The sequence below is a fragment of the Furipterus horrens genome, unplaced genomic scaffold, assembly GCF_987537825.1.
Source record: "Furipterus horrens unplaced genomic scaffold, mFurHor1.1.pri manual_scaffold_4, whole genome shotgun sequence".
In the NCBI taxonomy this organism is placed as follows: domain Eukaryota; kingdom Metazoa; phylum Chordata; class Mammalia; order Chiroptera; family Furipteridae; genus Furipterus; species Furipterus horrens.
In genome coordinates, this window is record NW_028327174.1 from 168,263,823 (window position 1) to 168,277,435 (window position 13,613).

General features: G+C 35.6%; 1 protein-coding gene across 2 annotated transcripts in view; it reads right to left on the reverse strand.

Annotated features, from left to right (window-relative positions):
- Positions 1–1,654: 1,654 nt before the first annotated feature.
- UBQLN1 (ubiquilin 1) overlaps positions 1,655–13,613 on the reverse strand; it is a 53,385-nt gene continuing 41,426 nt past the window's right edge. Inside the window, exons 7-11 of one of the 2 annotated variants that reach the window (XM_090274213.1) lie at positions 10,230–10,372; positions 7,355–7,438; positions 6,062–6,177; positions 5,203–5,371; positions 1,655–3,661 (exon numbers count right to left, since the gene is read on the reverse strand). In XM_090274213.1, the coding sequence (XP_090130339.1) occupies positions 3,509–3,661; positions 5,203–5,371; positions 6,062–6,177; positions 7,355–7,438; positions 10,230–10,372 (665 nt within the window). In that variant the 3' untranslated portion in view covers positions 1,655–3,508. The remainder of the gene's footprint in view (positions 3,662–5,202; positions 5,372–6,061; positions 6,178–7,354; positions 7,439–10,229; positions 10,373–13,613) is intronic. The other variant, XM_090274214.1, reaches the window with a different exon arrangement.

Below are 13,613 nucleotides of genomic sequence, written 5' to 3' on the forward strand. Positions count from 1 at the left end.
TTCTTGAACCAGTCTTTATTTGTCAACAAAGCACTTGTCACTAGCTAACAGAGTACCAGTGTATTGTGTTTATTTTGTCTCTCTACATTCTACTGTGTAAACCCCATATGGACAAAACTTTAAAAGTTTTATTTACTGCTATACTTTCAACAACTAGAAAATACCCTGGTACTCAACAGATGTTCAATAAATGTTGACTTTCTGAAGCAATGGTAGCTTATGGTTGATTATAGAGGAAAGATACAAAGAAGGTGAGGAAAACACAGTGTTGTTTAAATGACAAGAAAATTTCAGCAGAAAACAAACAAAGCCCACCAAAACTGTAAGGTGAATGAGAGGAACAAAATGCAACAGCTGACAGTAAAGGATAAGTAGTTCAGAATAAATCAATTACTGTTTAGCAAAGTTTAGGAAGACTTCGGAACTGAGCCCAGAAGGAATGCAGACTTTATGTAAACTGAACAAGATAAGATGAAATTCCAGAGAAAAGAATACCATGTATAATACTTGAGAAGTAGAGATTTGCTAAGTATAGTTTTCCCTAAGTATGTTCATTGGAAATAGCATTGAAGAATAGTTAAGAATGGGAAAAGATAGGAAAAGGCTGGATTAAACAACTTTAAATAGATTTCTTCAATGCAAGACTTCTTATTGACTTTAACATGTTTAATTTACTATTAATCTCTAAGAGAGGAAATACAGTATGCAGTATTTCCCTGTCTAAATCACACAACCGTTTTTGTTTTGGTCAAGCACACAGACACATGGCCTAGCTTCATTTTTATCAGTAATGTCAGTGACATATTTATCTGTCCTATTTTGCTGTAATTTGCCTAATGTCTCCTCAAACAATAGACCCCTTTCATTACTGTATTTAAGCCAGGTCAAACTCCAATTCTGAATACAAAGAGGCCTGCCGAAGAAATCCCAATATCACAAATATTTCACTTGGGAAATAAATTCCTAAATTATTTTCACCACTCCTTTCTTTATTCAATTTGTAATGATCCAATATGAGAACAATTTAAGCCTATAGTATTTTTAATGCCTTTGAGAATTTTAAGTATTTTGAACTCTTTAAAAGATATTCAGATCCAAGATAAATGTAACAAACAAAATAAAAAATCATACCACTGTTAAGAGCTCACCCAGGGCAGTGCACCACACAGGCCTTACCACCACCTTTATAACAAAGAAATCATGATGCCTTTATTCAAAGGCAAATAACTAGTCAGGTACCAAAAGAAGCAAGCAGAGCCTAGGTCACCTAACTTCCCAGTTGCCTATCTTTTTTTAAAGATTTTATTTATTCATTTTTAGAGAGAAGGGAAGGGAGGGAGGAAGAAAGGGAGAGAAACATCAATGCGTGGCTGCCTCTCGCGTGCCCCCAACCAGGGACCTGGCCCACAACCCAGGCAGGTGCCCTGACTGGGGATCAAATTGGAGATCCTTTGATTTGCAGGTTGGTGCTCAATCCACTAAGCCATACCAGCCAGGGCCCCAATGGCTATCTTTTTAACACATAATACAGTGTATGCATATATTGAAACTGAGGAAACTTTAAAAATTGGTAAATAATCACCTAAAGCATGATAAAATTTGAGGTAAATCAAGTCTTAAAGACATCTTTTTTCTACAAAAGAGGCAAGACAAACCAAGTGTAAAAGCTAGAGATTTATTGTTATTTTGTGATTAATAAACTGTCAGATTGGTTATGACACTATCCCACACTGTTTATCACCATTTGCCAGTACAAAAGTTTTTAAATCAGACTGAGGCATAGGGCAGGAAGAGCAGACACAAGAACATCATCCTTAACAACAACCTCTAGCCATACCTCCACCTTGACCTTCATACATGTTATCCTCCTGGGGAAGTGTCAGAACAGTGTGCGAGCTGGTGGGCAGCCTGACCTCTTGACCCTTTTTAATAGCAAGCAACTTAGAAGTAATGGAATTCACCTTGTATCTCCCTTGCTTTTATTGGTCTGAACTCATTTTAGGTGACTTCAACATTTTCATTTCCTGTACATGAGAGACTACAATGACCTAAGAGAATACTGAACCAGAGTCAGCCAAATTATATTACTGACCCCAAAGTTATGTTTCAATTGGTCCTAAAGGAATGTACCACACCAACAAGTTGAGAGGAAAACAGAAGTTCTCTGGGGAGGAAAGAAAAAAGGCTGTAGAACAGCCAAATGTACTCAACATTGTTAAAACGGCTCTTTGTTTTTCACCCCTGAATGATACTTGTTTACTACACTATTAGCACAGAAATCCTAACAGAATCTTGGTTGCCAGTATTATTTAGGCTGGCCCAATCCAGGATAGATCCCCGCCCCCTCCCTCAAGTTCCCCTTCTCTGAGGCTCTGAAAAGCACAATATTTAACTATTTCTTAATAAAACTACCGAAAACACTTCAGAAACAAGTAGCTCACATATCATTTTAAATTCATGTATTGCCTGTGCATAAGAAATCTGAAAACCCAAAAAGATAGTTCTATTTTTATATGGTGATTAAAAATAACTGAAACATCAAGACACTTTCAGTGAAAGCAACATATTTCAATTACAAACTGTAATGCCTGTTAAACTACCTATGGGAGAAGCTGAAAAGTCCTAGGCAAATGCACTTTTGGGTTATACTACAGCGCTCCTTCAGTCAGCACAAAAATTAAGATAATTTACAATCAATCAGTGAATGTCGAGACAATGTTACATTATGTTGTCTGTACAATTAAATGTCCTGAAAGAGATAATCAGAATCAGCTTTTCTACTATATACTCAACAAATTTGACCAACTGGCATTTTGCTGAGAGATGTTTTATCAGATGCTGTAAGATTCTACACATTTAGGAAATATTTAAATTTAAAGTATTTCCTTATCTTTACTTTTTTGGTTACAAGTGTTTTGTTCAGATAATCTACTGCAGAGTGTTTCTAGAAATGCAGTTCCAAATGTGCATAATATATTGTATACAAATAAAGTAAAACTGTCAGTAGTATAAATCTTACAGCATTTTGTTTGCAAAAAATACATGCCAAAGTCACAATAAGCAATATTGTATCACAAATTATAGAGCGCAAATGATTTGCTTCTTTTAATGCTTTTATTCTACATAAATTACTACTATAGGCTAATGTTTAAAAAGCAAATAAACTGGACAGATGCAGGACAAAAATCTGTTCACCCAACTATAAATGGTGATATATTTTTTAAAACTTACAATAAATGCAAAAGTGTTTGATGCATGCAGTAGCCTTAAATGAAAAAGCATTGATTCCCATTGTTCAACAAAAAGAAAAAGAAAAAGAAAAAAAAAAAAAAAGAACAACAGATAAACCCACACATCTTACTGCACTCCACCTTAAAATGCATCATATTGGGTTTGTTGATAACAACACAAGAGTTCCAAAAGTCAAAATGAAATAAAGCAGGTATTTTAAAGATTTAAGAGCCGTTATCAAAAATAAATTACATTTTTTCAAGGTACAGAAATGCTGCTATGATGGCTGGGAGCCCAGTAACCTTTCAATAGCTGCATTGATATCACCTCCCGTTGCTATCAGCGCCTGCAAGTTTGCTTCACGGTTCAAAAATCCCATTGCACTGAGTTGTTCCAGTTGTTGCTGAAATCTGACTTCTGGATTCTGCAGCTGTTAAAAGAACAAAAAAAAAAAAAAAAAAAAAAATCAACCACAACTCCTGAGCTACAAAAGCACTGGCCTCTCTCTTGAAACTTTTTTAACATACTGAAAAGTCCATTAGCACTTTATTTTGTTATTTTGAAGTAGTCTAATTTATACCTAAACAAGCATGTCAAATAGCTCTCATACTTAAAAATATAGTTTAATAAACCTCAACCATTATTTTATATATATTTAAGTGGCTCTTGAACAAGCAGGAAATCTGTATATGCAACAGTTTAGAATTAGATGATTTATTTTGTAGCAGTTGACCAACTGGGTGATTATAAAAGCCAATATCCTCCTGTATAAAATTCTAAGGTTTTAATGAGACTTAGATTATGGATTCAATTTTTGCATTGGCCAGTCACAGTCTTCAGAAAAGAGTTCCAGTTTCAGGTCCCAAGACTGTACTTCTGACAATTCAGCTGACATATCTTTCTTCAGAAATGAGGTAAGACAAAAATACATAAATAATCAATCAACCTGGCCCACCTGATAATGGAGAGGCCTACAGATCGTTCAACTTTATATTAACAACTTTCTGCCCAAAATCTAAAATCCTTCTTTCGTATAAAGTCCATGAATATTTACTGAGTCAGAAGCTATGCTAGGTATCAGGATACAAATACCTGTTTAACATAAAACCCTCCCCTGTTTATTGTATTTAGTAATGCTTAAGAAATCAGAAAGCATGCTATATTTTTGCCACGTAGAAGTTTGGAGGCAACCTACGGTAAAAGGTTTGAACTGCAATAATCTTTGTATAACTGCAGACTCTTGGCCAAACCAGTAAATGTTTCCAGATGCAAGAACATTATTATCAGCCCACATTTTTTAGACATATTTATGAGGTATATATATGTAACACAAGTTACCACAGGAGGTAGTAGAGGGCAGAGAGAGGTAGTAAGGATTGTTTTCCCTTTATTTTTATTGTTGACACTATTGCAGATGTCCTCATTTCCCTCCGACTTGGCCCCCCACCTCAAAGCCCCAGATCCCCCTTCCCTCCAGCCATCACCACACTGTTGTCTGTGTCTATGGCTTATGCATGTATGTTCTTCGGTTAATAATCCCTTCACCTTCTTTCTTCCAGTCCCACAAACCCCCACCCCTCTGACTGCTGTCAAGTCTGTTCCATGCTTCTGTTTCTAGGTAGTCAGGAAGTATTTGATATAAGAGTTTCTCATTCCTCACTGACAAACCTTTATAAAATCAACATATTTCAAATAGAAATTCCAAAAAAAAAATACATTTTAAAGGCACCTTATAAAAAATAAGGCCAAGTTTTAACACGTCTTCTCTATAACTGAAATATCTCCTTTAGTGTCTAATATAGTTCCAAAGTTAAGAATTTTTATAATGCCTGCTTTAGAATCACTATTAAGACTGTACTTCTATTGAAGTCTAAACCCTAAAGGACTGCCACTTTCTTTCCTTTTTCTTGAGAGGGGGAGGGGATTTCTAACATTAAGGAATGCAAAACACCAGGAGAGAAGAACCACTACCTGAGGATTTACTCCAGCAAGAGCATGCAGCATTTGTTGGATAAACTGCTGGTGTCCAGGTTCGGTGGTGGCCGCCGTGGGACTTGGGTTTTCACTAGGGGCAGAGCTAGAGCTGTTGGTTCCTGAAGAGCCTCCAGTGCTTCCTAATGCCCCCAGGCCAGGAGTAAACCTAGGGAAAGCACAAATTGGTAATAAACCTAAATTCCTGCAAAGCAAGAGGCCAGATCAGGCCAGCCGTTAATAAATCAGCCACATTTTAACATATTAGCTAAGTTATACTCTTTAAATGAGGGTTTTTAAAAATTATTTATTTTTAGAGAGGGGGGAAGCGGGGGGAGAGGGGAAGGGAGAGAGAGGCAGAGGGGGGAGAAACATTGATGTACAAGAGAAACATTGCTCAGTTGGCTCTTACATGCCTCCAATCGGAGACCTGGTCCACAACCCAGGCATGTGCCCCGACTGGGAATTGAACCAACAAACCTTTCAGTTCATAGGCCAGCACTCAATCCATTAAGCCACACCGGCCAGAAACAATCTCAACAAAAAGGCAAAAAGTTAAGTCTAAAACTCTCCAAGAGAGCCCTGACTGGTGTAGCTCAGCTGGTTGGGTGTCATCCTGCAAACCAAAAGGTCACCAGTTCAATTCCTGATCAGGGCACATGCCTGGGTTGTGGGCCAGGTTCCCTGTTGGGGACATGCAAGAGGCAGCCCACTGATGTTTCTCTCACAAGTCAATGTTTCTCTTCCTTGCTTTCTCCTTCCCTTCCTCTTTCTAAAAATAAATACGTAAATCTTAAAATTCTCCAAGAGAGAAAGTTAACTGCTGTACACTTTTATCATCTTCCTCAAATAAGCCTACCCTGGGATGAGGCCGGGGGCTTCCGTTGCTAATGTCTGTAAACCCTGCTGAATCTGCAACAAGGCCTGCATTGCTCTAGGGTTTGACATTGCCGACAATGTATCAGGATTCTGCATCTAAAAAAGAAAAATAAACAGTGGTTATAGGGGAATTACGATCAGTGACAGTAAAATTTAAATGTTTTCGCTGCTATATTTCTGGAGAAAATAAAAATACTCCTTGCTAGATACCAATAATCCATAATTCCTTTCCCAAAATAAAGACAAGCACCTCCTCTGTAACAGCAAACCTAGTATGCAAATTATTTGATCTCCTCCTAAATCCATCATGAAAGCCACTTTTCGAAATACAAGACAATTAGGAGTTCCTCTAGAAGCCACACCTGGTTCCCTTTCTCCAACAGAAGATAAAAGTATTATTTCTAAGAGACAACTTCAAATGCAGTTAATGTAACATGGTAATATGGTGAAAGCCACATATTTCTCCTGACCAAGTGTTATTTGTTGCTTATGTAACAATTTTATCACTAAACTAACTGTAAAACAATAGTTCTCACCTTGAGGTTAATACATGTCCTGAGTTCAGCTTCACTACTTCCAATATATACCACCTGACTGACCAATATAACTAGGTTTACATTATTACAATAGATCAAATATTGGATAATGGTTTGCAGGCTGAGAATCATTTATATAATATTGATAAGCCCTAGAACTACCAATACTGACTTCAAAACATCAAGACTGACTTTTTTATCTTTTTAAATAATAAAATACCATGGCAAGCTGAAATACTTGTTAATAAAATCTGCCTCAGATAACAACACTGACAATTTTAATCTTGCTAATTCTGAGTTTGAGGAAATGAAATCTATCCCCTTGAAAAACAAGTGTTCTAGTAACTTGAAAGAATTAAAACATAACGAAGAAACGAAACCTGTAAAATAGGATAGGGTAGCTCTTTCCCACTTAACTCTAGTTAAACCATAACGCATAACGTAACACAATGAAGTGAAAGAAAATGGTTTATGGTATTAACAAAGCATTCAAAATCCTAAATCCTCAAAAACAAAAACAAAATGGTCCTTTCCTCAGAATCTGTTTAAGAAATATAAGCATAAGCAAAAGGTCAGCAGTGAAATAGCGGTCAGTTAAGATCAAGCTGAATCCTCTGCAAAGCATTGTCAGACTATCCTACGTTTTGCTACCAGCCAAAGAGCAAAGGAAAAGGTTTGTCATCAAACTTTTTCAAACAAATCATTACCAAAGACAGCTAGCATCTTTTCTTACTCACTTGTTGGAGGAAAGTTGGGAGCTGTTGTCTCATTTGTTCTTGAAGCTGAGGATTTCCAGCAAATAGGGGATTATTCAGCATCATCTATGGGGCAAGTGTTCAAACAATTTTAACTGGAAATATCTGAAACAAGCAATGTACCTTGTTTAATAGTCTACCTTCCCCCAACTGCCTAAACTAGCATTTAAAAGGGAGGAAGGTAGAATGTGAATAAAAAGGAAAGGGAAGATACTATCCATAAAAGCGATCTCCAGGAAAAAAAACCAAAAGGCATCTTCTCTGTCAATGAGAATGGTGATTATGATGACATTCAATATCCTAAAGAATAAAAACAATCGTTTTCTTTGGCTTTTCTTTGAGCAAAGGTGAATATCTGTCCTTGAAAGAAAAATGGGAGTAACTGGCATTCACGGGATACATTTTCTGCTACACTGACAGAATAACCAACACATGAAACTATAATTGGCTTGCTTAGACACCTCAACACACAAGTAGCAAGCATGAAGAAAATCTAGATCTGGAATCACTATATCTACCTGCCTACTACAAAACAGCTAATATTAGGTCCAGAAAAATACCACAACAGAACAGCAACCACCTTGCCAGAGAAATGGAGCTGCTAGGTGAAAATCAGCCCAGGACTAGCGTCAACGGATCTCTGGGGAAAGTATTAAAATACTTTAAGACCTGAAAGATGTAAATCCACTTAAGAACACCAAGATTAGCCTCTGGATTTCACCTCACTATCACCAGAGATGAGAAAACTGTCATCCTCCCTAACCTTCAAATAGGTATTAGAATTAAAAAGTCAGGGTCAATATTAACATGATGCTAGATACCTCAAAATAAAATTACAATACACACTCAGCGTAACAGAAACTGGTAAATTCTCATAGCTTTGAAAAAGATAAATTTTGTATCGGTTTTCCCCCAGAGTGAAAAGTCAACTAAGAATGAATTACTGATAGCCTATGTACTGGCCCAAAGTTGCAGGGAAAGATCCTTGCCCTCAGTAGTTAACCATATTTAAGAGTAATTGTGTGTAAATATTCGAAGTACAGAGAATTCTTCTCCCTCCTTTACTTAATTTTTTTTGCAAAGTGGATTATTTAATTTTTTTTAAAGTATCTAAAGCAGGAAGATGTCAAATGATGTTTTATAGATATACAGTATTTATTTCCAAGTGACCAATAAGTTCACAGTAAATAAAATAATACCTACTTGAGATCAACAAACCTGCTTCTCTATTGGCACTGGTCAAAACTTTTTATTATGAACATATTAATGAAGTTATCACATTTATCTTGCAGAATTCATGTTATTTAAAAAAGCATGTCACCTTAATCATTGCTTCCTCAGAAAATCGTGTATCATTTGATTAGGATATCTCTCCTAACTTACCTGTTTATGTCTAAAAATCACAATCAGAATAGACAACTACAAACTTTTAAACTGCTAATAACCAGCGTACATTGTAAATGTTTCTAAATTGTCTATAATAAAAGACACTCATATCTAGCCTTTTTTGTCAACATTTTTCTTTAAAGTAAAATTTCAATAGAAGAAAGTGCTCAAGTTAATTGATAAATGTAGAACTGTTAGTTAAAATGGCTGGGAATGTGCCTGTTAAAGTCAAATTTTAAAGCAAGATGCATATTCAATGTTAATTATTAGTCAAATATACATTTAAAAATGCAAATAGGATCACTCTACATACATAATTCCAAATTTATTTTAAACAAAAGTGCATGTGAATAAAACAGTAGAATTTACCTACAATATAAAAAAACTAAGTGTATATAAAAATTCACCTAAAAACTTGTTCTTGGGAGGGAAGGAGGGAGAAAGGGAGGAAGAAAAACTTAATTCTCTATTTCTAATTCCACAAATTTTAAGAGGGCAGAAGTTATTGCTAAGGATTACAGCTCAAAGATATATGCTATATACTTGAATCAATTAATGTTACAGACTTGAAAACCATTTCATCTCACATAATGAAGAAAGTGATTACCTTCAAAAGCTTTTAGTTTTAGAAATGAAAATAAACTATAAAGCAAACTATTTCAAATTCCTAACACTCTACCAAAGCCATTCTTAAAAAATAGCAAATATAAACTACAGGTAATCAAGGCTTGTTTCTCATTCTCCAAGGTTTTCTAAGCCAATGGTTCTTAACCTAGGGGTATATCAAAATCATGTAGGGGACTTGGGGGGTTTAAAAAAAAAAAAAAAAAAAAAGACCCAATGCAGTTATATAAAAATCTCTCAGGATGGGAAGTTCCCCAAATGATCCTTAACATTCAGCTAGGGTGGAGAGCCACTAATATTTTCTCATTATGATTTCTTTAGTACCAAGTTAGAAAATGAATAAATAAAAGACCAGTATTCAAATTTGTTGGTGGTGGTGATCCATAATGGAAAGAATGAGAATACTGTCCCACAAATTCTCTCTCTGACTTTAATAAACAGTGTCAGGTTACTTTATAACAGCCACTTCAACATGACTATTACTCAGAATTTGTGTGATCTAATAAATAAAAGTATTTCAAGTGCATTAATACCATTCTTAATCACTTTCAAGACTTACATTTAATGAAAGAATCTATCTTTAAAACAGAAAGCAATCCAAAACTTTTGTATTCATCTCCTAAATCAACATATGTACATACAAAGTAAATCAACACCGCATGTCTAGCCAGTGAATAACAGAGATGAGACTGCAAAGAAAGACTCTCCAAAAAATGGAGATGCACGTTACCTACTTTTCTAGTGTGTTATGGTAGTACACAACATAAATAAGTCAAAAATCACAATTATTTGATTAGGCTATTTTAATTCACAATGCACATCCTTTTCAATACACTTACAAACTCACCTGTGCAGCAAGATCAGGGTTCTGGCTTAGTGACTGCATCATGCTTCTCATGTAGGGGGCAGACAACATGTTTTGCATAAGTTGTGGGTTTTCAGTTATTTGTTGCAACAAGCTCTGCATTCCTGGTGTGTTGAACATACTAGCTGAAAGTTTGTTAAAAAAAAATTGTATCAAGGAAAAGATATGTAAACAAAAGTGAAGTTTTAAAACCATATATACTCTGTACATAATTTTAGCAATTGCTAATGAGTATACATATTACTTATTAATTGAACTAATAAAGAATTTTAAAACGAAGATTTCCAAAACTACATGCCCAACATATACCAATAAAGGAGATCTCATGGATTTTAAACATTCTGGTTGTATTCTCAGTAAAATCACACCCAATGGAAAGGTTAAGTTCTATATAGTCAATTTAAGCAAAAATTGGGTATGGTCAAAATTACTATAGAAAAATCCCGTAAGTGAAGAAGTCTGAGCCAACTTTTCCTCCAATATCACTAAACTGGAATCATATGGAGCACCAAATATGCTAACACTTATATATAAGGAAGCCTTCTCATCAACAAAAAATAAATGAAGGCCTCCATCTCACTCTCTTTGCATACTGGCATTCATTGATCAAAATGGCAGACACATTTAACATTTCAGAGACCAGAGAACATAGTGACAAAGTATTGTCTGGAGCCAGATTACCTGGGTTCAAATCTAATCTTACTATGTAATCTTGAGCAAATTATGTGGCTTTTTCATATTTCAGCTTTCTACTCTGTAAAATGAGGTAAACAGTATCTATTTCATAGGGTGGTTTTGACAAATTAGTTAATGTGCAAACTGCTTGTTACTATTATTCTCTAGTTTTTCTTTTTGTCTTATTTAGCACTACAGCAGTCCCTCTCTATATCATGGTTCACTTATTGCGGCCTCACTGTATCGCGGGATTTTTAAAAATATTATATTTGATTATTTATCGTGGGTTTTTCGCTATATCGCAGGATTTTGCAGTACTGTATATGTATGTTGTTAAAGTTACGTAAGGTTTAAGAGTGCAGAATAAATGTAAGGTTCCTACTTCGTGGGGGGATCTAGAATATAATACCCGCGATGAGGGAATACTGTACAGCTAAATTTATGTGAAATCAACTTTCATTGAAAACTAAATAATTTGTTCAATATACATCCAGATTTTTTACTTGCTGACTACATATACTCAAACTCAAATATATTATCAAATTCATGTATACTTAACTCATTAGCTTTTTCATTATCCTTATATTATTCCCTCCATTGTTGTTTTATCAGGCATAAAATATTAGACTCTTTCCACTTATCTTTCTAGCTTATAATTCTGATATTTATTTATTTGGGGGGTGGGGGGAGAAAGAGAGGGAGAAAAACATCATTGTGTGGTTGCCTCTCATGCACCCCCAACTGGGGACCTGGCGTGCAACCTAGTCATGTGCCTTGACTGGGAATCGAACCAGCGACACTTGGTTTGCAGGCCGATGCTCAACCCACTGAACCACAGCAGCCAGGGTTGATTTTTTTAATTTTTATAAGAGTTTATTTGAGTCAAACTGACAATAGACATGGGGAAGTAAGATCTCAAGTGCTTCCATAATTCTGCTGGATTTTTTAAAATAATTTTGTTTTTCCTATTTTTCTCATGTTGTTTCAATCCAGTTTTCTTCCACACTCCAGAGTCCAAGACTATTTTAAGACAGGTTAACAAACATAGCCTGCAGGGCAAATATGGCACAGAACCTGTTTCTGCCCATGAGCTAAAAATAATTTTTACATTATTAAATGGTTAGAGAAAATAAATATTTTTCAATGCAATTCCAATCAAAATATCAATGCTGCATTTCACATAATGAGAATAATTCAAAATGTATATGAAACCACAAAAGACGTGAACAGCTACAGCAATCTTTTTTTTTTTAATTAATTAATTTGTTTGTTTATTTATTTGTAGAGAGAGGGGAAAGGAGAAAGAGGGGGAGAGAAACATCACTGCGTGGTTGCCTCTCACTCGCGCCCTCAACTAGGGACCTGATGTGCAACCTTGTCACGTGCCCTGACTGGGAATCGAACCAGCGACACTTGGCTCGCAGGCCGACACTCAATCCACTGAGCCACAGCAGCCAGGGGCTTAGCCACAGCAACGTTGAGAGAGGTATCACACTACCTGTTATCAAAATATACTACAAAGCTATAGTAATTAAAACAGCATGGTACTGACATAAAAACAAACATATAGAACAACAGAAGAGAATAAAGAGCCCAGAAATAAATCCATATCTATATGATCAATTAATATTTAACAAAGGCAAAACCATACAATGGGGTAAAGATAATCTATTCAATAAATGGTGTTGGAAAAATTGGACAGATATATGCCAAGAAAAAAATGAAACCACCACCTTCTTACACCATACACAAGAATGAAGTCAAAGTGGATTAAGACATAAATGTGAGACTCAAAACCGTAAAACTCCTAGATGAAAACACAGGCAGTAAAATCTGACATTTCTCTAAGCAACATTTTTTTCTGATATATCTCCTTGGGAAAGGGAAACAAAAGGAAAACTAAAGAAAAAGTAAACAAATGGGACATTGAACTAAAAAGTTTTTTCACAGCAAAGAACACCATCAACAAAATGAAAAGACAATCTACTAAATGGAAGAAGATATTCACCAATGACACATCCCATAAGGGGCTGATACCCAAAATTTATAAAAATCTCATATAATGCAACACCTCCCCCCAAAAAAGTCCAATTAAAACATGGGTAGAGGACCTGAAGAGAAACTTCTCCAAAGGGGACATAGAGATGACCAACAGGCATATGAAAAGATGCTCAAGGTCACTAGTCATCAGAGAAATGAAAACTAAAACCACAATGAGATATCACAAACAACTGTTGGTGAGGATATGCAGAAAAGGGAAATCTCATGCACTGTTGGTGGGAATGTAGATTGGTAGAGCCATAAAACAGGATAAAGGTTCATCAAAAAATTAAAAACAGAACTGTCTTATGACCCAGCAATTCCACTTTGCGGGGGCGGGGAGGTCACGCAGTGGGGTGTGTATGTGTGTGTGTCCAAAACCAAAACACTACTTCAAAAGAATATATGCACCTCTATGTTCACTGTAGCATTATTACAATAGCCAAGATAAGGAAGCAACTCAAGTGCCCATCAACAGATAGATGACTGGAACAAAAAAGTGGTAATACTGTACATATATACAATGGAATATTACTCGGTCATAAAAAAAAGGAATGAAATCCTTTTGTTTGGAACAATATGGATGAACCTTGAGAGTACTGTGCTAAATGAAGTAAGTCAGACAGAGAAAGACAAATACCATACAATTTC